Source organism: Lepidochelys kempii, chromosome 11 (genome assembly GCF_965140265.1).
Source record: "Lepidochelys kempii isolate rLepKem1 chromosome 11, rLepKem1.hap2, whole genome shotgun sequence".
NCBI classification, from domain to species: domain Eukaryota; kingdom Metazoa; phylum Chordata; order Testudines; family Cheloniidae; genus Lepidochelys; species Lepidochelys kempii.
In genome coordinates this window covers 18,403,250-18,427,218 of record NC_133266.1, presented here as the reverse complement: position 1 = coordinate 18,427,218, position 23,969 = coordinate 18,403,250, and the positions used below count along the sequence as shown (strand labels likewise).

The 23,969-nt window shown below is 40.2% G+C and overlaps 1 protein-coding gene across 8 annotated transcripts in view; it reads right to left on the bottom strand.

Annotated features, from left to right (window-relative positions):
- The window catches only part of RAB3GAP1 (RAB3 GTPase activating protein catalytic subunit 1), a 49,735-nt gene that overhangs the window by 1,774 nt on the left and 23,992 nt on the right, over positions 1-23,969 (bottom strand). For 5 of the 8 annotated variants that reach the window (XM_073305326.1, XM_073305328.1, XM_073305329.1 and 2 more), the window contains 16 exons: positions 22,479-22,560; positions 20,395-20,463; positions 19,359-19,432; positions 18,455-18,547; positions 15,363-15,532; positions 14,766-14,861; positions 14,038-14,210; positions 12,625-12,679; positions 11,841-12,221; positions 9,290-9,427; positions 7,936-8,163; positions 7,022-7,118; positions 6,839-6,942; positions 6,593-6,708; positions 3,617-3,719; positions 908-928 (listed from right to left, as the gene is read on the bottom strand). In XM_073305326.1, the coding sequence (XP_073161427.1) occupies positions 908-928; positions 3,617-3,719; positions 6,593-6,708; positions 6,839-6,942; positions 7,022-7,118; positions 7,936-8,163; positions 9,290-9,427; positions 11,841-12,221; positions 12,625-12,679; positions 14,038-14,210; positions 14,766-14,861; positions 15,363-15,532; positions 18,455-18,547; positions 19,359-19,432; positions 20,395-20,463; positions 22,479-22,560 (2,000 nt within the window). Of the gene's footprint in view, positions 1-907; positions 929-3,616; positions 3,720-6,592; positions 6,709-6,838; positions 6,943-7,021; positions 7,119-7,935; positions 8,164-9,289; positions 9,428-11,840; positions 12,222-12,624; positions 12,680-14,037; positions 14,211-14,765; positions 14,862-15,362; positions 15,533-18,454; positions 18,548-19,358; positions 19,433-20,394; positions 20,464-22,478; positions 22,561-23,969 lie in introns of those variants that run through there. The other 3 variants (XM_073305327.1, XM_073305332.1, XR_012154220.1) reach the window with 3 other exon arrangements.

The following is a 23,969-nucleotide window of genomic DNA, read 5'->3' as shown; positions in this document are numbered from 1 at the left end:
GAACCTTATACATGCAGCTGGTAAAGCTAGTCCATCTTTCACTAACTTTTGACACCATTGGAGACAAGAGATATGAATAGGAAAAATGCTTAATTCTTCAGTTAGGGCTCACAATACTTCCCTTATTATCCAGGCATGTCTGAGAGGGGCTACAAAAGTCTAAAGACAGTATCCCCTTGAAGTATTAGGGCCACTACACAGGTCAAGTCCTACAGTGCACTCAAATCATTGCCCTGTCCTTCATTTCCAGACTCAATAGGCATGTCTGCACAGCAACAACAAAAATCTGCGGCTGGCCATGCCAGCCGTCTTGGGCTCGGACTGTTTCATTGCCATCTAGACTGCTGGGCTCAGACTGGACCCCAAGCTCCGGGACCCTACAGGTGGGGGCAGGGCTCTTTACTGTGTAGACATACCCAATGAGAACTCTCTGCAATATATCAGATTTTTACTGGCCAAGAAGTGGGGTAACTGTGATCTACCATGGCAGAGCAAATGAGACAGTACAGCTAGCACTTTTATGTTGCTGATCCCAACCAGTGAACAACATAATGTTTATGTGCAGTACAATGGCAATATCCACGATATTTCTAACAGATGAAAACAGGATGCACTGTGAAAAGCCTCTGCTTCATAAAGAATTAACTTCTCATATTTAAACTTCATTACATGAGATGTTTAGTGTTTTTACAAACTCTGTTTTTTCACATCATGTTACATTTCAAAAATATGTGGATGAGCAGAAGCCAGTTTGAAAGTGGAGAGAGAGAATAATTTTTATGCTTAAGATATGTGATATGTACAAATCCTATGAAACTGTTGTACTATATCTACTCAAAAGCTATTCTCTATTCCCTTACATGAAGCTAGGAAGATGAGCAGAAAACAAGGGACAAAAGCTAGTTACCTCATCAGAAGATTCAGTCATCTTGAGAGGGATGAGAAGAGAACCAGTGATGAAAGATAGAAACAAACGCAAGTCAGATAACTTATAAAGGTTAGACAGAGATTTTAAGATTGTTTTAAAGACAGCATACACTGAAGTCAGGAGAGCTGTTGTGACAAACATGTATTTTGAGAACACAGCAGATATAACACACATTGTTACACAATTTATGCACAGGAGTCCAGGGTCAAAACTTAGTAAATAATAAGTCTGTCAATCAGGTTCTATTTACCCAACAAGTCGCTGCTGAAATAATTTTTGGAAATGAAACTTGCTATTTAATAGCAAGCTACATTTTTGTCCCATCAATAAGAACGTTTCAACTAGTAATGCCCCCATAGGGAGATAGAGCTGGAAGATAGCTTGATTATTTCTGCCTGAAAGAAGTCAAAGCCTGAAATTTATGTATATCTTCAGCATTAAACTTCTACAAACATTAGAAACTTCTGCTGAAGTTTTGGAACTACTGAATGCTGCACTTAATCAGAAGTCTATCAGCAAGGGGCAGAGCATAGAATATTACAGCATATATGTATGCTTTGTAGCCATATTGCATTTTGCAACATTATATATAGGTGGGCCTTTCTCAAAGAAAAAAACTGTAAATAGAACAAAGAAGCCTTTGATTAAAAGTTGGGGGGGAGGGGGGAAAACCACAGGATGGGGTAGTGTTACATTTGTTGTATCTGCAGCAGAATTCAGCTGCATAGGGAAAATTAGATACAACGAAGTTAAAATCCTTTTAGCAAATCTCAGCCTGTTAAAGTAGAGATTTATTTTCATCAGTTAAATTAGTAAAAGCCCATTTCTATAATCCCAGTTCACTGGATAAGAAATCTTTCAATAACATATTTGAGAACAAGAACAGAACATCTGTTACACCACTCTGACTTGGGGGAAAAAAGTTAAAATTGCCACAGCTGACAAGATCAGTATGTGGCTGGCAACATAAGAGTTGCTGAATGCTTGGTAGTATTGCTAAAGAAGAATCAAAACAAACCCTTATTCTTAAGAACACTGAACAACAGGAAGAGACAGCTTTACCTTTGAGAATTCCAGGATTGCACCTGTGAATACAACCTGCTTCTAACTAGAGTTACTCCTACTGAATACGAATACTATTGTCCAATATGTACCACTGCATTTTAAAAAATTGGGAGAAGTTTAGAAGGAACTTTAGTGTGAGAAGATTAGTAGGAAGTTTAGTATCTGTTTGACATTAAATTAGTTTATGCCCAACAAGGAAACAACTGGCAAACTGGAAAAGGTTTGATACAAAGAGGCCAGTAGGGCTATCCAGGTGGTAAACACTGCAGTCAGTAAAAATCCTGAAAATGAAAAAAATATAAAGTAGAAACAAGGCTATGGATATCAACGTGCAATTGCACCTTTCAGCACACTTCAAATATAATTGGTCAAGAGTCAGAAGCAAGTTTACTAGTCTCAATACAAATATTTAATGTCCTTTTATAGTTTAAAAAGAAGTGACACCCTTGATTGCAATGATGCACAATTTCAACATTAATGAAATAGCAAAATTCTATATGCTCTTGAATTTTGTGAAAGTGTTCTGCCAAAAGAACTCACTATCGCTAGGGCACAGTTGTAACAATGCAACAGCCACAACTGTCTTCAGAATACTGAATAAGATCAAGTTTCGCTCATCATATTTTAAAAACCATTACCATGTTAGCAAAAGAAGGGGAGCAACTGGAATTAATTAGAACTGAATGGTTCCTCCCCACCCCGGGGGGGTTGAGGGGGGAAGAGAGAGAGAGACTGAGGAGGTGGAAAAAGGAATGGGCTAAATTACTGAGTATTCTCTCTTCTTGTAAATCACAAGGGCAAGACCAAATAGTCAAAGATACCAAGCTAGATTTTTTGAACTTTTGTTTTTTGGGCCCACATATTGCAGAGCATATTATTGCAGGCTCAAAGTGCAAGTCTACTCTGAAAGTTACTACTTAAAAATAGTAGCAGTGTACCTATCAGGTCTGCTCCCTGTATATACTGAGTCATATCCACTTCTTTTATTGACAAAAATACATTTGTACCGCTTTTTTTCTGTTAAGCCCTGCAAAGCCAACACAGCTACAGAAGAGAGAGTGGGGCTCTTCATTCTTTTGCATCATCAACATAACTGTTTACTAAGCAAAATCTCAATCAGAAATACTTGTGCCAATCCACTGAGGCAACAGAACTGCAGAAAAGTCACAAAGAGCAGATTTTGGCCTGCAAAACCGTTATTACCAGTGATAAAGTAAAAAAAACATTTTAACTCAGAACCCAGAAGAGTTTTCAGGGCTGGAAGTAAAAAATCTTTATTTATAAACTGAGCACATTTGATCAGGAAAGCTAGATACAAATGCAGAATCACACAATGGCATTGTTAGTCATATTTAAAAGTGATCTTCACTTTAAGATCACTTAGATGGCTGTCTACCTAGCCGCATTCACAGTCTTATAATATCCCATGGCTTTTGTTCTCCTTTCTTCATGTAGTTAAAGTTCTACTATTGCCAAAATTGTTTTCATTCGAAGAAGGAAAAAAAAAACCAAAAAACCTCATGCCTATTTATAGATAGAAGAAATCAGCATCACATGGAAAGTTGTTGCCTCATACTGTCTAACTGAAAGGTATCAGCGAATCAATTGAAAATTCTATCTTACCCTCTGCGCATTCACAAATAACTTGTGGATGATACTACCAGCAGGTCCTCTTCCTGCACCAATGACTGATACTTCTGGCTGCTCCAGAAGACAATTTACAAACCTGGAAGCACAAAATAATGAAAGGAAGGAAAAGGTGAGCATCCAAGTTCTTAACTGTATCAGTTCTTAATTATTTTCACATGACATCTTCAAAACTCTTTCCTGTAAGAACTACAAAAACTCCCCATCTAACTTGAGTGTAAAAACAGTTCCAGCACTAAGAGCACTACTAGGAAGACATACGTTCAAAATTAAATCTGAACACCCAGTTTAGAAACTTACTATTTTTCCAGTATTACACATGACATTACATTACCAGGATTTTTTTCAAAGTCTTAACTCTTGGATCCCTCATCTGTGGTATACACATCTGTCCCTCTACTTCTTTCACTCCATCCCAACAGGGACTGCAACTCTTATCTCCACTCCTAATCCCTCCCCCAGGGCTGGAAAAGGCAACCCAGCCTATGTTTACTCACCTCCTGTACTGCTGACTCAGCTTCTAGCTGCCTCATATTAGAACAGTTTATTGGCTCTTAACCACCCCCTGACCAATGTGTCCAATCTTCCCCCTGAAGGCTCCCAATTTCAGGGAGGAATCAAGAATCTGCAGTTGGGGGAAGTGAGCACATTAAGAACACATGACGGAAATTAGGAGAATTTCTAGCAGGGAGCGGTGATCCTAGTCAGGAATGGCTCCTCCAAAGAGTCCCAGCACCAAGAGTGAAGGAACCCCTCTCATCCTAGCACACCAACCACCTTAGCCCTAAGAATTTAGCCTATTCCAATATTCAGCTTTTTAACATTCACATGTTTAGCCAGACTAAGGAATAGTCAGTCACACTGTGGTGGTGAACAGAAAAAAAATCTTTGGCTAACTGGCTCCTATTCACTAGTTTTCTTGAAGTACCCCAATACAGCACTTTATGTTACTAAGGAGAATAATGGGAAAAATGGTTCTTTTGGATATTTCATTCTACATCATGCACAGGACAGTAATAAATAAAATAAAATAAAATACATGGTTCTTATATAACATTTCTCATCCGTAGGTCCCAAACAACATAGGGAGTTCAACTTGTGCACTTTCACACGCACAGAACAGGCAACAGACACACTAGATACTCTTATCACATTTACATAAAAGGTCAACTGCATTAAATTAAGGCCACATAGCACAATGTTTTCGAAGAGATGGATAGATTACATTACATTGCATTTGGCATCCACAATACGTAGGACAGGAACCCTCTAGAAATGTTTCCAACTATGAAGAGTTATAAACGTCATTCTTTGAAGTGTCTGTCTCGTGTGTTGTGGCTTCTTGGCAATCTGCATTATTATTACTCCCCATCAGCAATTGTCTAAGCTGTCCCAAGTCAATGGTAAATGGGACAAAATACATGGTTTTACAAAAGGTAGATCGTGCCAAACCAACCTGATCTCCTTCTTTGAGAAAGTAACAGATTTTTTTAGACAAAGGAAACGCAGTGGATCTAATTTACCTAGATTTCAGTAAGGTGTTTGATACCATGCCACATGGGGATTTATTAGTTAAATTGGGTAAGATGGGGATCAATAGGAAAACTGAAAGGTGGATAAGGAACTGGTTAAAGGGGAGAATACATGCGGATGATACAAAGCTGGGAGGTATTGCCAATTTAGAGAAGAAGGACAGGGATATCCTACAGGAGGATCTGGATGACCTTGTAAACTGGAGTAATAGTACTAGGATGAAATTTAATAGTGAGAAGTGTAAGGTCATGCATTTAGGGATTAATAACAATAATTTTAGTTATAAGCTGGGGCTGCATCAATTAGAACAGAGGAGGAGAAAGACTTTGGAGTATTGGTTGATCATAGGATGACTATGAGCTGCCAACGTGATATGGCCATGAAAAAAGCTAATGCGGTCTTGGGATGCATCAGGAGAGGTATTTCCAGTAGGGATAAGAAGGTTTTAGTACCGTTATACAAGGCACTGGTGAGACCTCACCTGGAATACTATGTGCAGTTCTCGTCTCCCCTGTTTAAGAAGGATGAATTCAAACTGGAACAGGTACAGAGAAGGGCTACTAGGATGATCCGAGGAATGGAAAACTTGTCTTATGAAAGGAGACTCAAGGAGCTTGGCTTGTTTAGCCTAACTAAAAGAAGGTTGAGGGGAGATATGATTGCTCTCTATAAATATATCAGAGGGATAAATACCGGAGAGGGAGAGGAATTATTTAAGCTCAGTACCAGTGTGGACACAAGAACAAATGGATATAAACTGTCGACGAGGAAATTTAGACAAGAAATTAGACAAAGGTTTCTAACCATCAGAGGAGTGAAGTTTTGGAATAGCCTTCCAAGGGAAGCAGTGGGGGCAAAAGATCTATCTGGCTTTAAGATTAAACTCGATAAGTTTATGGAGGAGATGGGATGATGGAATAACATGGTTTTGGTAATTAAATATTCATGGTAAATAGGCCCAATGGCCTGTGATGGGATATTAGACGGGGTGGGATCTGAGTTACCCAGAAAAGAATTTTCTGTAGTATCTGGCTGATGAATCTTGCCCATATGCTCAGGGTTTAGCTGATCGCCATATTTGGGGTCGGGAAGGAATTTTACTGCAGGGAAGATTGGAAGAGGCCCTGGAGGTTTTTCGCCTTCCTCTGTAGCATGGAGCACGGGTCACTTGCTGGAGGATTCTCTGCTCCTCGAAGTCTTTAAACCACGATTTGAGGACTTCAGTAACACAGACATAGGTGAGAGGTTTTTTGCAGGAGTGGTGGGTGAAATTCTGTGGCCTGCGTTGTGCAGGAGGTCAGACTAGATGATCATAATGGTCCCTTCTGACCTAAGTATCGATGAATCTATGAAGCTGTGGAACCTAGAAAAATATGGGGAGAAGCACCAAAGAGAGTAAACTAATAAAGTATCAGTCACCTTTCCAGATCTTCTTTTTCCTCCTCCTGGTCACATTTCTCTATCCCAAATTTTGCTTTCAGTGACCTTGCCCTGGCAATGATAGCTTCTGCACTCATAATTTGAGCAATTATTTCCTGTATAAGGGTGATTTTTTTTTTTTGAACAGGGGAAGGAGAAGAAAAAAAAATCAGCACTTTAAACACAAACTATAGACAGTACTGAGATCTGCAAAGTTTTTATCCCTGGCTAACATGACAGGCTTACTTCCAATTTTTTGTCCTCTGGGTTTGGAAATCTTAGAACTTTACTGGAATGAGATATTATCTGCTTAATAATCTTCTTAACTGAAGCGATATCTTCCAGCGTTTCTAAAAGACAACACAACTTTAGTCATAGTATCATCACTGCTCTTAAAAACATTTTAATTGCTTATTATATGTTATTTACCTTCTTCCTTTACCTTTAGTACAGCTGCATGGATGACACAAGGCAAAAGATGCCTTGCAAGGTCAGATGGTTTCTGAACTGCAAGATAGTGAAGCACCTATGGTATGTCACAAAATTAATACATTAATGACAAAATTCATTTAACAAAAATAAGATTAACTATGACTGATGAGCACCAATCCTTAAATTGCAAAAATGGAACATTAAGCTGCACTTCACCCACTACAACATTAATGAGATAGATACAAAAAGAAAAGGAGGACTTGTGGCACCTTAGAGACTAAACTGCAGCAGGCTTTATCTGCACCAGCAGTTTCCACGATATGCATCTGAGGAAGTGAGCTGTAGCTCACGAAAGCTTATGCTCTAATAAATCGGTTAGTCTCTAAGGTGCCACAAGTCCTCCTTTTCTTTTTGCGAATACAGACTAACACGGCTGCTACTCTGAAACCTGAGATAGATACAAGAATCATTAGCCTCAAAAGTATGCTGTGATGTTAGTCCTCATGATGAAAGCTCTATAACAAAGCTCCAGAAAATATTCTGCAGGGAGATGGGACTTAAGTCTTTCTCATCTGTAATTTGTGATTCTAATTCCACTACAACAGTAAGTAAAGAAACTGCAAATAATGAAAGTTTCAAGAAATTAGAACACTGAATGTAATCAAAATCTTCATTTCATTTATTAGAAATGCAAATAAGTCCCTAAGTAACACAACTTACCAAGTTACAGTTGGACAGGTTTTCAAAAGGCAACTGCATTATTTATTCAAATTTCAGAAAGTTGTTCTAAGAACAGTTATACTGGCAAAAAAGCAGTCCAGTTACAAGTTACTGGTTAAATCTTTCATAATAGACCATTACATGTTTACTAGGAATCACAGAACAGACTACCACAACACAGAGCTTTTTACCTTCTCGGCCTCTCTAGTGTCATCAAACAGTCGCCTCTGCCTCCGGGCTGGAACTGGCTTTGCTGTTTCCCACGCCTCTACCCACATGTTGCTGGGAATCTTCATTCGGGCACTCAGTTCACCCTTAAGTACTCTATTCCCCTCTTCATCAACCACTTCCTCTTCAATGTAATCTCGAGGTGAGTACCACCTCACAAAATCTTCCAGGCAACAGCCAGGGTTAGCTGCCTAGAATGGAAGAAAAAAAATAAGATAAAATATATTTATTAAATTTTTAATAGAGTTTCTCTATATACCATCTGGTTAACAGGGAAATGTGGATTCATGGACTGAGCTAAGGGCTAGGAGCCAGGAATTCCTGAGTTCTAATCACAAACCACCAACTCACTGTGTCAGCACTAGAAAAGGGGCACTAGAAAAGCACCGAACATTCACATTATTAAATGGTATACAGCAATGGAAAGATAACGCAATAAAAAAATGCATCCTCTTATACAAATCAGTACAGGTTTACCAGTTATTTCAAGCAAGCTCAAAATTAGGCGTTTGCCTTGTCAATGATGCAAAAGAGGTTTAACACATGCGATTCCAATTAGCATGAGAAAAGGAGATTTATAACAAATTGTTGTGACTTTGTAAGAAAACTGGAGATGGAAAATAAAAATCACACTGTCATCACTCAGTGCCTGAAAAAGTCATAGGCTGCACTAAAATACTTTCTAAACTGAGCTTTATACTGGTTACTGAAGCAGGTGGCAAACACTTGTTTTAATGCCAATAAAAGTGCTGATGCCTGCTTGCCAACCAACTTCATTTTTTGTACCAAATCATTAAATGGGAGTAGCCTATTAACTTTTATGTTACAAATCAAACGGTCCCAGTAAGTTAAAAAGCCTCATTTAACAATGGCACAATTGGTTTCTGCTCCTATATTGTCACCAGAAGGCTGAAACTGAAGAAGGCATGGTTGTCCACACAGTAAAATTTGCCAAACTGAATGTTCCCCACCTTCCTTTAAGTCATATTTTACATTGCTACTTTAGGTTTTCAAAAACAGCTTGTGCTAGAAAAGTTACTATGAAGTGTTGCATCTCTAAGTAGTGTGGTACACATACCTACTTTGAGGGTTTTTGTTTTTTTAAACAGATTTTAAATTTAAGCTTTAGAAGAATTATAAACAGAGAATTTTTAAATGTACCCTGAAATTTTCATTTAGGAAAATAGCAAGGTTTAAAACAGATAGCAAGGGAAGAAAACAGCTGTCAGGAGATCCTTCAAAATTATTCATCTTGACCAATTATCCCAGCTTGCTCATGTCAAAATAGCCCCAGAGAACTCTGCAAGCAGCATATACCTTAAAAGACTCCATATCTGAGAGTAAGCAAGCACTCTGCATGCGTGCCCGAAGGTGAGCTCCTTCTGCTGATGTTCCCAGTTTAGCCAATACTTCAGACTGTTCTTCCAGCAGATCTTCTGTCATGGGTGCTGGTTCCTGTAATGTTGAAAAAGACAAAGGGCTAGATTCACAAAAGGACTTAGGCTGTGTCTACAATTGCAATGATGTTGCAGCTGTACAACTGGAGTGCTTCAGTGCAGACCCTTATTACAGTGACGGGAGAGGTTCTCCTGTAACTGAGGTAATTCACCTCCCTGAGGGCAAGGAGCTAGGTCACCGGAAGTATTCTTTCACCGACTTAAGCACTGTGTACACCAGGGGTTAGGTCGGCTTCACCACGTCTCTCAGGGGTGTGGATTTTTCATACTCCTGAGAGATGCAGCTATGCCAATGTAACTTTTCAGTGTATATCAGCTGATTCACGAAAGAAATGGTTACTCATCCTGTGCAGTAACTGTAGTTCCTCAAGATGTGTGTCCCTATGAGTGCTCCACTCTTAATGTGCATGCACCCCATGCACACTTGATCAGAGATTTTCATTAACAGTGTCCATTTGGCCTGCACATGTGCCATTGATATCCTTGTACCCCACACCAAGGCTATACCAGGCTGTGTGGGTGACCCACCCTCTCAGTTCCTTCTGCACTGCCGTGTCTCAGGAGAAACTCCAATGCAGAATGTTAAATTTACACTTTTACCATAGAACATTTGCGCTTCTGACACTAGTACATATTGTGAGTCGGTGCTCTGAGTATAGTTCCCCCACACACTTCAGTTGAAAAGCAGCTGGCAATCTAGAACAGCGTTTTTCAAACTTCGGGTCACAAGCCAGTACTGGGTCACGGCATGTCAGGCACTGGGTCACTCTGGTCAGCACCACTGACCAGGATGTTAAAAGTCCCGTCGGCGGTGCTATCCAGCTAAGGCAGGCTAGTGCCTACCAGTTTCAACACTGTGCTGCACCCCGGAAGTGGCCAGCTGCGGATCCGGCTTCTAGGCAGGGGGACCACAGAGCTCTGCGCGGTATCCCCGCCCCGAGTACCGGCTCCGTACTCCCGGCCAATGGGAACTGGAGATGGGGGCGGTGCCTGCGGGCGAGAGTTAGACGAAGCCAGTTGTGCACCTCCACCCAGGAGTCGGACTTGTTGCTGGCTGCTTCCAGGGCGCCACGTGGGCGGTGGTGCCAGGACAAGTGAGAAGCCTGCCTCTGCACCCCAGCTGCGCTGCCGACCAGGAGCCACTGGAGGCAAGTCCGCACCTCAATCCCCTGCCCCAGCCCTGAGCCCCCACAAACCCGGAACCCCTTCCTGTACCCCAAACCTCTCATCCCCAGCTCCGTTGGGTCATGGACATCAGTTTTCTTCAATTGGGTCCCCAGAAAAAAGTTTGAAAACCAGTGATCTATAAGATGCCCATGGAACAATAGGACTGAGAAACCTGCATCATGTGATGCTGTACATGCCCCTTTAGGCATTACAAACCCTTCCCAAAGCATCCTGCGGCCAGTTGTACGGTGGGATACCTACTACAGTGCACTGCTCTCTGTGTCATTGGAAGAGCTACTAGTGTGGACATGCAATGGCAGTTTTAATTAAAGCGCTTTAATAAAAGTGGTGTAACTTTTGGTGAAAAAACTTGCAAGTGTAGATATAGCCTCAGTCTCCCCACCCACCTACTGGCTCCCAGTCTCCTTGGCCAGCCAATCCTAGTCTCATCTCTATCCCATTTCACAGTCCCAATTTTCCTCTCCTTACCCCTGCCAGACTTCACACTCAGTAACTTCTCCACCTCCTTGTCCCAATCTACTTCCCCCACAGGTCTGCCTCTTGTCCCTTCTGCACTGAAATCAGTCCATTTCCTTCCCCACATTGCCTGGAGCAGAACAACATTGAGACCACAGGGAAGACAGGCTCCCTCCTCTCAGTTCAGATACTTGGACCCGGACCTAGCACATTCCACAGCTCAGAGCTGCAATTGCAAGGAAAATCCTGCTTAGTCCCAGGCTAGATTATGCCCAGTGTGGACAGAGTCTTTAGGGAATTTAGCTACTAAAATCTGTGTGTCTCTACAGAGCATATGCAAATTGTGATTCTTTCAAAGGCCTGTAAATTGGCCAAATTTGGTCAGATTGTCTTTGCGACAGCAAGAGGCACATTCCTGACACAAAGTCTACCCCCTGCCAAATTTCAAGTCTCTGCTCCAAAGCATGGTGGTGCTAGAGCTGTTCAAAGAGAAATGTTGCCAGAATTTTTTTAACATGGCCAAAATAACGTATTTTCCTAGCTTTGTTCTTGGAAACAGCTGAACCATCTTGGCTGAAGTTTTCCAATAAATTCAGCATGGAGCAGAAACCCAGCATGTAAAATTTTACCTCTAATGGTTAAAGTTTGCAAAAGTTTTAAGCAACTGAAAACAGGGTCTTATAATGGGAAGTGCTACCAAACCTACCAATAAATGGTTATAAAAGCAAGTTGATAAAAATCACACTGCTAAGCGACTACTTTCTAACCTGTGTTACTGGAATGTAGAGAGGTTCTCCGGGATGCAGCAAAGTCAGTTTTCCATGCGGATGTAGACGACCTTCTGGTTTTAAGTTTGCAGATTCTTTAATTCCTTCTTTTGTTCCTCCTTTCTTTCCATTTTCTTGTCCATTTCCTTTCAGTTCTTCTGTGTCACTAAGGCATTCAAAAAATTCTTCTTCACTGTCACTCCATGATTCCCAAGATTTCCCAGCCTCTCCTCTTTCCTTTCCAGTCTCCTTTTGATAATCTCCACCTGAACAGTCTACTGCTTTCCCAGTATCACCAGGAGAACCAGGGGAACAATCAGATGTATATGGTTTTTTCCCTTCATCCCTTGCTTGCTTTCTTTCGATGCAACAGTTTAACATCTAGAAAGATAAAAACATTAACAACTAATTTCTAATGCATTAGTAACTGTTCACTAATATACTTACATAATGGCAGCAATGCCATTATACCATAGAGAGGAACTTATTAAAAACAGCATTAAAAGGCTCTCAGTTCTAAACGACAGCAGTATAATTAATATGGAAGAATTTGCACTGATGCAGAGATTTTATCAGCTGTTAGGAGAGGTGACAATTACCACAAGCTACACTGAAATTGGAAAACTAACAGTGTTTGGAAAACCACATGGTAATGATCATCAGAGTTAACACTATCCACATAGTGACTCTAGACTATATTGACTAAAATGTTTTATTGTTCTTGATTATTCCTATGAGAAAAGAAAAATTAAGAAACAGATCATTCTTAATTTGTGATATTTACCTGAAGTTTCTGATGCAGTAGACAGCATCTCAGATCTGGAGGCCCATTAGCTAACCTGCAAAATGTTAAATTTACACTTTTATCACAGAACATTTGCACTTCTGACACCAGTACATATTGTGAGTTGCTGTTCTGGGTACAGTTCCCAAAAGACAAACATTCACATCATTGCAACTACTCTGTTAGGCTATGGTTTCAGCAGACAGGCCAAGGACTGAACAGGGCATAGAAAATGAACTACTCCTGTCACCTCTACAGGTTGTTCCTTCAGATCAAGGATGAGGCTAATTGGGAGACTGGCCCAGGAATGCTTGGACTGTCTCTGCTCATGCTCTACCCATTCTGGGATTAAAAGGATATCAGTTTTAGTGCTACCAATCCAGTAACTTTTACAAGAAGTAGACAGACTTTAATAATAATTTTAAAAGGCAAAATTATAATGGAAGGGTAACTAAAAAGTCCCATTTTACTCACTGATGCCACCTTTCACAAAAAAGGATGACTACACCAAATAAACAACCAGGCCAGGTCTTTTGAAAATGTATTTTATTTTTGTTATTTGTTAATATGTAGGAGCTCCATACTGATCACCTCTCTTTCAGCTTGCAGGCCAAAGTCCTGCTAAGACAGACATAGGGCAGAGGCTTCAGCAACTGCTCAAAAGAGTAACTCAGGCCTGGTCTACACTGGGGGGGGGGGGGGGGGGAATCGATCTAAATTACACAACTTCAGCTATGTTAATAACATAGCTGAAGTCAATGTACTTAGATCTACTTACTGCGATGTCTTCACTGCGGTAAGTCGATGGCTGACACTCTCCCGTCAACTCTGCCTGCGCCTCTCGCCCTGGTGGAGTACCGGAGTCGACGGGAGAGTGCTCAGTGGTCGATTTAGTTAGACGCGCTAAATCAATCCCCCTGCTGGATTAATCGCTGCCTGTCAATCCAGCGGGTAATGTAGACAAGTCCTAAGTGCCCAAAAGGGGAGATGGGGATGAACACCTCTGCCAACAACCCAGGAATCTGGAGCAGATGCCCCCCATTCTACCATTTTTTCTGCTGAGAAAAGAGTAAGGGGTGTTTTACCCTTACTTTCCCAGATACCTTGGTTTTAATGTAGAGATTGGAAGTGGGGGCCAAGAAATGTTGGCACAAATATTCCTTTCTAAATTCTCCTTAAGTTCTCTAGCTTTGTGGAGCTAGGGAAGGCAGCAGATGCTCCTTCCCACTCCTTATGCTTTTTTCCCTCATGGGAGAGAAGAGGAAGAGAAGCAGGGAGTACTAATTCAAATAATATACATCTAAAATCACTTTAGCAAGTCTGAAAATCCAAGTATATTTTAAAGTCGTAACAAGTTATCCTATCGGTCACAACCTATGGACATTTTCAGTCAAATTCCAATGGAACTCTTACCCTGGAATTAGGTAATTTTTCTCCCATCTGCGGCGCATTTCCACTACAAATTCTTGCCAGAGGTGTGCTACTCCTTTTACCCCTCCATGGTAGAAGTTGATCATACAAAGACATAAAGCCAGTTTGTAGGTCAGACTATCTGAAGGAGCTGATTTGAACTGACTGTAAAGATTCTACATGAGAAAAAAATTAAAAAAAAAAAAAAAAAATCCAGAAAATGACTTTTTCAAACTTTTGATTTCACTAAAAACACAATTATCATCTGTGAATGTCAACATGAGAGCAAAACTCAAGTCTGCAACGGTATTAGCCATCAATAAGGGACAAAGGTGAATAGAGAGTTTCTGTAGAACCTCCACTAAAAACAACTATTCTTCTAATCATTCTCTAGTGGTAATAGAACAGATAGAGTTGCAGTAGACAGAGAAAAGAAAGGGTGAGTAGCAACACCTGCTGGTCAAACAAGAACGTAGCTGGTTTTAAGGCTGTCTATTTTAAAGAACATATTTAAAAGAAACTAATGTGGACAAAAGGTATTCCATCTGGGAAACTTTTAAAGAAATATGCAACAGAAAAGAATAGCTATATACTGTAGTCAAGCTCCCTGGATTTAGCCCTTCATATAGATAAACTAACATTCTGCAAGCATCCTCTGACAAACTTTTTCCAGATATTAAGAAATCACTCTGATTTGATATATTTCTCTTATGAATTTCAATTAAACTTACATATTCTTCACTCTCTGGAGAAGGATTGTTTCTTGAAGTACTAGGCCTGGCTTCAGATCCATCTGTTAGTTTGTCAGCAGCATCAGGGAATAAGAACTTTTTGGGGGGGAAGGGGGAAAGAAATAGACCACATCAGTTTTTAGCACTTTCCCCATTTTTTCTCTGCCTATTTTTTCTTGGTATAGTTATGCTAATATGCTGTGATCAACTTCTTGAGTTGGAACAGTTTTATTCAAACAGTGAAAGTTGTTTACTCGGCCTTGATTCACTTGAAATGGATATTTTCTTAAAATGGATGAGAATATTCCACTAGAGTTATTGTGGCTTGTCAAATCTCAGACAAATCGGTATAGCTGTCAGTCAATGAAAAAAGGTAGTCTCCAGAAAAAGCAATTCTCCTTGATAGTGGGATCACTGTTTCATTACTCTAGTTATGGATAGGACAAACTCTTACAACCTAATGCCATTATGTCATAACTAATCACTCTCACAGTAAGCCAATATATTTTTAAAATTTTATAAGCCACAAACATGAAACAAAAGACCTATATACAATGTACACATGCACACAGTATGATGCATGGACAGTTTGCTTACCAACATAATAGTATTGAGGACTTCATTATTTAACGGTGAGTCATCTACACCTCTGTGCTTGCGAATTTTTTTCTTTGCACTGTGAACCATATTTGTGACAGACAATTTATGGATTGGGACTGGTGCTGGCTCTGTGAGCTTTGACAAAGCATGGGTTATATCAGCAACCTCTATAAAATAAGAAATTGTTATAAAATAAGTTCAGAGTTTTATTCCATCATCTCAGTTTATTTAGGATTTACAATTCTAACCAACCTGTTAACCTATGCTCTATAATTCTGATGCTATGTCCCATATCTGCACTTAACTGATTTTAGCCCCACAGCTGCATGGCAGAGTCAGATTACAAAGCAGCCTCCCTTGCCTCTTTTAGAGATTGAAGATAGGACTGGATTGACCGTGCTGCTAATGGCTATCACCTATTGCCTAATTCAGAACAATGATTACAGTGCCCAAGTCAACAAAAAAATTAGACAGACTGTCCTACCCTCAAAATAAGATATTAAAATAGAAGTGAGCTAGTTGTATGAGAACAAAGGAAGTGAAAAATAAATTTAAAAAGAACTCAGGAAGATGATGTAAGTGAAAACCCACTGATTATCCAAGATCAAATGGTACAACATTTGATTGATGGACAAAAGAAAGGTAAAGAGGGACTAAAGAAAAAACCACTTCCTGATAAAAAACAAAATACAAGAAAGGACTTTGGTTCCCATATCCTGTAAGCATATGTCTACACTGCTATGTAAGTCCAGGGTTCCAACTCAGGCTCAAGCCTAACTCCCCTTCCGTCTGCACACAAATCATGCTAACCCAGAGCTTGGAACCAGCATCCCACGACCCCATGCACTGGAGGGTCCAAGCGTGAGTCAAGCCACAACTCACAGTTCAAGCCCAATTGCTTTGCAGCACAGACAAAGTCCCACTGGACTCGTGTTCTAGGAGTCCACTAAAGTATCCCATAATCCCATGAGCCGACTTTCTTTGTCCTCTGGACAGTCAAGTCTGGTGCACGCTCAACTTTTCCCACACTGCATCTCAAACAAAGAACTAGAGTGACCACATTTTGGGAGGGTGCTAGGAAGTCTGGGATGTGGGTGGCTGGACTCGGGCTTGCATAATGCCGTGGCCTCTGAAATCCAGTTATTCTGCACCCTACAGCAGTCCCTAGAGGCCATTTCAGATTGTCCCAGAAATCCAGGGCAGGATTTTCTCTACCTCAATCCACATGAAGAAAAAGGCTATGAGAGTCCTCTACATCTCTTAACCCTAATGCAAGACTTAATCAACGTGCTTCCCGCAGGACAGTCAAAGGTAAATCCCAGTCTGGAGATTTGCAGGTTTCCCTGAAAGAGATTTGAGCTGCTCCCTCGCCAATCTATCTTTGCCATTCTCCATAGGCGTTTGCTGGTACACCCCTGCCTCCAGGGGGACTGTCCCCTTCTCCTTGGTGGTTCTGCTGCCAGTGGAAAAACCCTGCGTGGGGTAATTTTCATGTGAAGGGCCAGGCCCTCTTGGAGAATGCTTCCTCTCCTTCTGGATCAGTATTTAAGATTCCTTTAGCAAATGTACTGCTCTGATCTGTACTCTCTGTCATACTGGCTCAGCTCCCCAGGAGTTTCGGGTCAGGTTAATGCAAGAGCGATAGTAGCTCCGAACGAGAGTAATAGGGAGTAAAAGTCAGAGGAATACAATTAATTAAAAACATCTATTCTAAGAGAAAGCTGAAGCAGCTGAACATTCACCTGCAGCACAATCCTAGCAGGATTTGTCTGTAGGCAAATTGCATCTTCTATTCATTGTCACTGCCTAGCTGAAATCTTAATCCAGGCACAGCAGTGAGGGAAAGAACGCAAACGAAGCAGGGATTTTACCAGGGCTTCTAACCTTCTTTCACAGCCCTTAAGACTGGTTGGTGCAGAATGCTGTCAGCTAAGTGGCCAAAAATGAAATGACTGTCAAAATTAGCACTGACTTTTCGCATTACGGTTTTTAAAAAGTTAATACATTGACTTTTAGTAGCATACTATGTTACTCTTCATTTTTTTCATTTTTGATTGTACTTTTGTATCATTGTATGAAAGGTTTCAGTGATGCGGCCCTCAGGCCAATGTACTAGTCCTCATGTGGCCCTCGTGGTGATTTGAGATCCCTGGTTAGACACTGAAGCCCTAGCTCCGGGTGGGCAAACTACGGCTCACAGGCCACATCCGGCCTGCCAGCCAATTTAATCTGGCCCTCAAGGTCCCGCTGGGGAGTAGGGTCTGGGGCTTGCCCCGCTCCCGTGCTGCAGCTGGGGAGCAGGTTTGGGGCTGCTCCACGCATACATGCCATGGCTCCCAGAAGCAGTGGCATGTCTATGCGTAGAGACAGCCAGGGGGCTCCATGCACTGACCCCGCCCCCATTGCCGCCCCCGCAGTTCCCACTAGCCAGGAACTGTGGCCAATGGGAGCTGCAGGGTGGAGCCTGCAGACAGGGCAGTGCGCAGAGCCTGGAGTGGCCATGCCTCCACATAGGAGTGGGAGGGGCACATGCCGCTGCTTCCAGGAGCTGCTTGAGGTAAGCACCGCCTGGAGCCTGCATCCCTCACCCTCTCCTGTGCCCCAGCCTCCTATCCCAGCCTGGAGCATCCTCCTGCACCCCAAACACCTCATCCCCAGCCCCACGCCAGAGCCTGCAGCCTCAGCCAGAGCCCTCACCCCCTCCTACACCCCAACCCCAATTTTGTGAGCATTCATGGCCCGCCATACAATTTCCATACCCAGATGTGTCCCTCGGGCCAAAAAGTTTGCCCACCCCACCCTAGCTTAATAAACCCAGTGTTTGCTAACTCATGTTCTACTAAACCTAGGCTTACACTACAGTGTAGACTTATTCTAAGAGACAAGCTAGGTCTGGAGTATGGAAAGAAGTGTTAGCATTTGCTTGTGATATTCCCTGCCAAGAGAAGCTAAAAGTTTCCCCTAGTGCTATAAAATAATATATCTAGCTGATGTCATGAACACACAAGATAGTAGAAGATAGGAAAGTGATCCAATTAAAAAAGCAATACTTACAAATTATGACACTGAATAATTAAGAAGATTTCTACCTTTTCCATCTTCTTCAAATGTAGATCTTCCAAGAATCTCATCAGTTGATTCCTTCCGACGACAAAGTTTGAAGAATTCAGTAAGAAAGTCACCTACAAAGACAATAATTTTCTGAATATTTAGTCAGTGAAGATCCTCTAACAATAAATTAACCATAGCATAAGTCCTTTCCTACCATAGCAGGAGTCCTTGGAGGAAAGAGAAAGAAGTGGTAATTATTTCAACTTTTAATTTGAGAAACGTACCTCCTATCATCTCTAGGTCATGTTTTACACATATGTGGATCAAAACTACAAATTAAAGCTTAACAAGAGTTAATCAAGGCCAACTAGAAAGCTAACAACAACCATTTCAAGAAGAAATCCAATACCCAGTTAATCCACCTCCTCAAACTTTGTAGCATGCAAGTTCAATAAACTCTGGAGCTGTTGGCCCAACAGGGAAAATGAGTTCCAGAGTTAAGAGCCCCATATTGAGAACATCATGCCTCCATGATTTACAAATCATGGGGCTGTCACCTAGTGAGCCTCACCTGATCTCATATTTAGGGATGGACATATTTAGGAAGAAGCCATCTCTTAGGTACAGAGTCTAAGCAATATAGTGCTTTACAGAACAAAATCAGCACATGAATATTAGCCAGAAACTAGTCAAGTCTGGGGAGCACAGGTCTAACAAAACTGCACATCAGAAACTCCCCCACCCAAGAATTAAGGGCTTGAAAGACAACCTAATTTGAAGTCCATTCAGACCTAAGAGAAATCAGGAGAGGTTGTGCTCATAATTAAGGAAAATTATAAAGAAGATGCAGTATCACAGGGGATTAGGAGACTGGTCATCTAGTCAGCCCTAAACTTCCTCTTCTTGATGTCTAGAATGGAAAAGAAGTTAAAGATGTCTTACCTAATAAACACTGCGGATTATCTGCTTTTCTGACTCTCACAGACCACTGTGGTGCTTGAATCGGATCCAAGTCACTAAAAAAAAAAGTGCTTCATTTTGTCCACACCAGTATTAGGGGGCAATTACTTGCACACAAGTAATCAAATGTTCTTAGGAATTGCAAGGTAAGATCTAAGTATATAAACAAAGAAGTCAGCCAGGCTAGGTTATGAAACTCATAATATAGGTTCCATTTTGCACATCATAATTGTTGCTATGGGGGAAAAGCAAGACATCAAATAGAACATGAGTTAAGTGAGAAAAATTAACAACAGATGGAAGTCTGAAAAACAAGGATCCTGTTTTCATGCATGCGTCTAAAAAAGTCAGGGAAGAGAAATACAAAAAATAAGTACTATTTAAAGCTAAACAAAATATATTTTGGTGTTTAACATTTGTCTTTAAAGAACATTTAATTGTCTATGTATATTTTCCTCTTCAAGTTTCCAAAACTTAGAACCAAACACCACAAATGTGTTAATACAATTACTTAAAGAGTTAGTATTCTTTTCTAAAAGAGGTCAGTACTCATTGCTGACCATGCTTGCTAGATGGAGCAGAAAGCGGAGATGACATCCCATTCTTCAGCGAAGACAGCTATAAGCTTAAGTAACTCCTTTTGCTTACCAGGTTCATTATGAGGCATCTTTCTTCATCTCAAGGCTAGACCAGCAACCCACTTAAATAAATTAATATAAGAGATCCAAATGGAAACTAGAAAGAGAATTAATGCACAGATAGGAGCTCATGTACTATGTATACAGAGATCAGTATGTAATGGCCCTTTCCCAGTGCACACACAGGGAAAAACTGTTAAGAAAATGATTGGTTCTGAAATACAAACATCTTAACAGCCGAGTTATACATTCATCAAGGCATTAAAAATAAAAATGTTAGACCTTTAAACTCTAAGTGACACTAGAAAGATACAAGCTGTTAATGGATGAAAAAAACTAAATGTTTATTAATTCATATATTTACAAATACACATACTTACGAATAAACATCATTGTCCACAATGATACCTTCTGTTAGATGAGGCCATGTAGTTGCTAAATGGAGCTCACTGAAACGGCAAAAACTTGGTATAAATGATGCTAGACTGATTTCTAAAAAGCTCAGGAAGAGATTTTCAAAAATCATAAATGACCATTAATCTTCCTAGCTCCCTCTGAAATTCAATGGAAGTTAGAGAGCTAACTGCCATTTATGCTTTTCAAAATCTCCCCCTTTGTGGCCTAGAACACTAAACCACTGAATAAGATCCATAAGATCTTATATATAGACATAAGATCCATGACATTACTATTATGTTATATATACTGTATTCTGATGTCAGGATTTTATTACTGCATTTTTGTTAAAAGTTGTATTGACTTAATTTTTTATTTTTTAACTTTGGGGGGCACATGAGGGATATCATAGAATCACAGAATATCAGGGTTGGAAAGGACCTCAGGAGGTCATCTAGTCCAACCCCCTGCTCAAAGCAGGGCCAATCCCCAACTAAATCATCCCAGCCAGGGCTTTGTCAAGCCTGACCTTAAAAATATCTAAGGAAGGAGATTCCACCACCTCCCTAGGTAACGCATTCCAGTGTTTCACCCTCCTAGTGAAAAAGTTTTTCCTAATATCCAACCTAAACCTCCCCCACTGCAACTTGAGACCATTACTCCTTGTTCTGACATCAGCTACCACTGAGAACATGATGATGTGAAATTGATAATTAGTTGATTTCTCAAAGGAGCAAAAAAAACTTAAAAATATTTTAACTCAGACAAGTTGATGTTTCCACTGACTATACCTTTTTAATTTCTATTCTATTGATTTATGTACTGCGCCCATCATCCAGTATCTGCATGCCTTCTAGTAGTGCACTAAACAATGTGACTAACATCCATCATATAGGGTTCTTTCCCCAATTCCTCTCCCTACCAGGGGGGAGGGGCGGAGAATGTTATTCATTTTGTTTTTTATTTTTTTGTATGTATGTTAAGTGTCCAACTTCACAGGGAGGGGCAATGGGGAACAGGTTGAGAATGGGTGCATATGTTGGTGGAGGAAATTAGGAGAACAGTGGATGGACAAACAACAAAAGGAGGGGAAAACCTACAACATGCCCTAAGAAGGGCTGCAGTTAAGGAAGAGATATGGAGATCCCCCAGGAGAACTCAAATTAGCACCACAGAACTCTCAGTCAACAGGCTCATAATCCAAACTCTGGCACAGGAAAACAAGCATAATTTCAACTAGTCTCTGGCAAGGTGGGGCACTCATGATCCAGGGCCACTATGCATACAGGTTTGGCAGTACTATTAGAACTAATCCTGGTTATTACAGGATACACAATGACTACCCTAATAGACTGCACAGTTGCTACACCCTTTGATGATTTGCAAATTGCTTTGGCATACCTAGAACACTGAACATGCTACAAGACAAAATCTGTTTAGACTGGATTAATTTAAAAAAAATAAAAATCTGGATCTAAAAAAAAAAAAATCCTACAGGTATTTAACGTAAACCATATACACCCAGTCATTTATATCACTTGTTTATGGATCAAGGAAACTCATCTTCTACAAATGCCTTTGTTCTTTTGATAACATAAAATCAGTTTACTTTTGAAGATGGTTTTCTTAACTTATTTTTTTTAAAACATTACGAGTTCTAAATCTGACACTCGGCATATGGGCACAGAATCTGTAGCTATGGTACATTTTAGCATTATGGTTTGAGTGATAAATACAAAGTTGAAAAAGTTTATAATCTATTATGTTGCATCAAGTACCCATGTATCAAAAAATATCTGTCACAAAACTTGGAAACTAAAATATAGCTTTTTGCATTATTCTATATATTCTAGTATTGTTTGTAAACTTCATAAAACAGTCTCTCAACTCCTAACTCTTAACTCCTATGCAATACTTAAAACTCTGAGGCCTTCTGTTAGCAGTATATGGCTGTACACAGATACATCATTGGAAAACAAAGAAGTCTTTTTAAAATTAGATTTATAGTTCTGAATTTTTCTCAGAAGCACTTACACTATTTTATAATTTTCTACGCTCTTAATCTCACCTAACAGGATCTTCACAGGCACCAAGTGGTAATTTCCCAAATTCCAGGCCTCCAACTTCTCCTCCAATTAGTGCATCTATATCTGAAGACAGAACAACACATTTTCCATAATATAAACATGATGATAGTTTGCTAGAGCAATAAATAGCACACTGCTTACTAAACACAAAACTTACATGGCACATGATCTTTCTATTGGAACAAGTGGTTAAAATTTAGATATCATAAAATATACACATTACTAACAACAATATACTCCATATGCTAAAAGTTATTTTAAGGCAACTGAAGAGGAAAAGTTACTTTTATTAATTAGTTACATTTTTAAGTGATTTCTTCTTCATTAGAATAACAAATGTGCTTACATGATTTCTCTATTTAAATATAGATGTAAACCAAACTAAAAGATAAACATTACCAGCAAATATTTGTTATTTATCGATGCATTTCTTAGGACATCTTAGGTCACTCATACCATTCCCTTCTACACACACTACAAATGCAAAACATGTCAAATATATGATCCCTACTGAACTAAAAAGATCTCCTGAAGTAACCAGGGAGTAGTGTTGGGCATTTGACCAGTCCAAAAATAACTGGTCAACTGACTGGTCAAATATGATCAAGAATGGTCAAATATTTTAAAGCAATAGTAACAATAACCGTAACAAAAATTGCAAAGAAAGAGTAAGACCTCATGGTCACCAACAGGCTTAGCCTTAGATAGATACTTATGCCTAATTATAAAAAACAAATTACTTAACTGAAGTATTTTAACTCAGAAATGTGAAACAATGAAATTAACTTCTAAAAAAAAATAGAAGAATGGCACCATGATTTAATCAAAAAGGTAGACCACCAACATCTTGGCATTCTTGCTTGAATATTTGACAATGTTTGACCACGGTCAAACAGGCAATTGTGACCCTAAGACCATCCCTATGCCAGAAGGCAAGGGGCTCCCTGGAATCTAGCAGAGAGTTTCAGCTGGCCTGACCAGCTCAGTGTACGCCAACTCACTATTGTTATAATCTGTATCTAAAAGGTGTCATGTAATATGTCATTGGAAAACTAAACTCACTGACCGTTAATATTCTTGCATGATGTATCTATGGCCAACTATAAAGGAATATACAGTTGTGCTGGAATTATGACTAAAATGTATTTAAACTAGGCATGTCAGGGTGAGTTGATAAAGATTTTTTCCAGAGAAAGGAATGCAGTTCAGCCTGCTTGAATGTGTCTCCCAAGTAAACTGAGTAAGGTTTAACCAAAGACAGTGACAAGCATATTTGCATGCCAGTCAATAAAGCCTTCAGGAGAGCATGTGGGGAAAAAGTGATCATTTAATCTCAACGGTGGGTGGAGACTGGACTCCCAGGAAGCCTTACTGCCTCTTGAAGCTGAAGTAGCAAGGAGGCGTGGCCTCCCTCAGAGAGTGACAGGGAGAGACCACAACATGCCCCCTGGTGGGCTGAACCACCTGTGCCC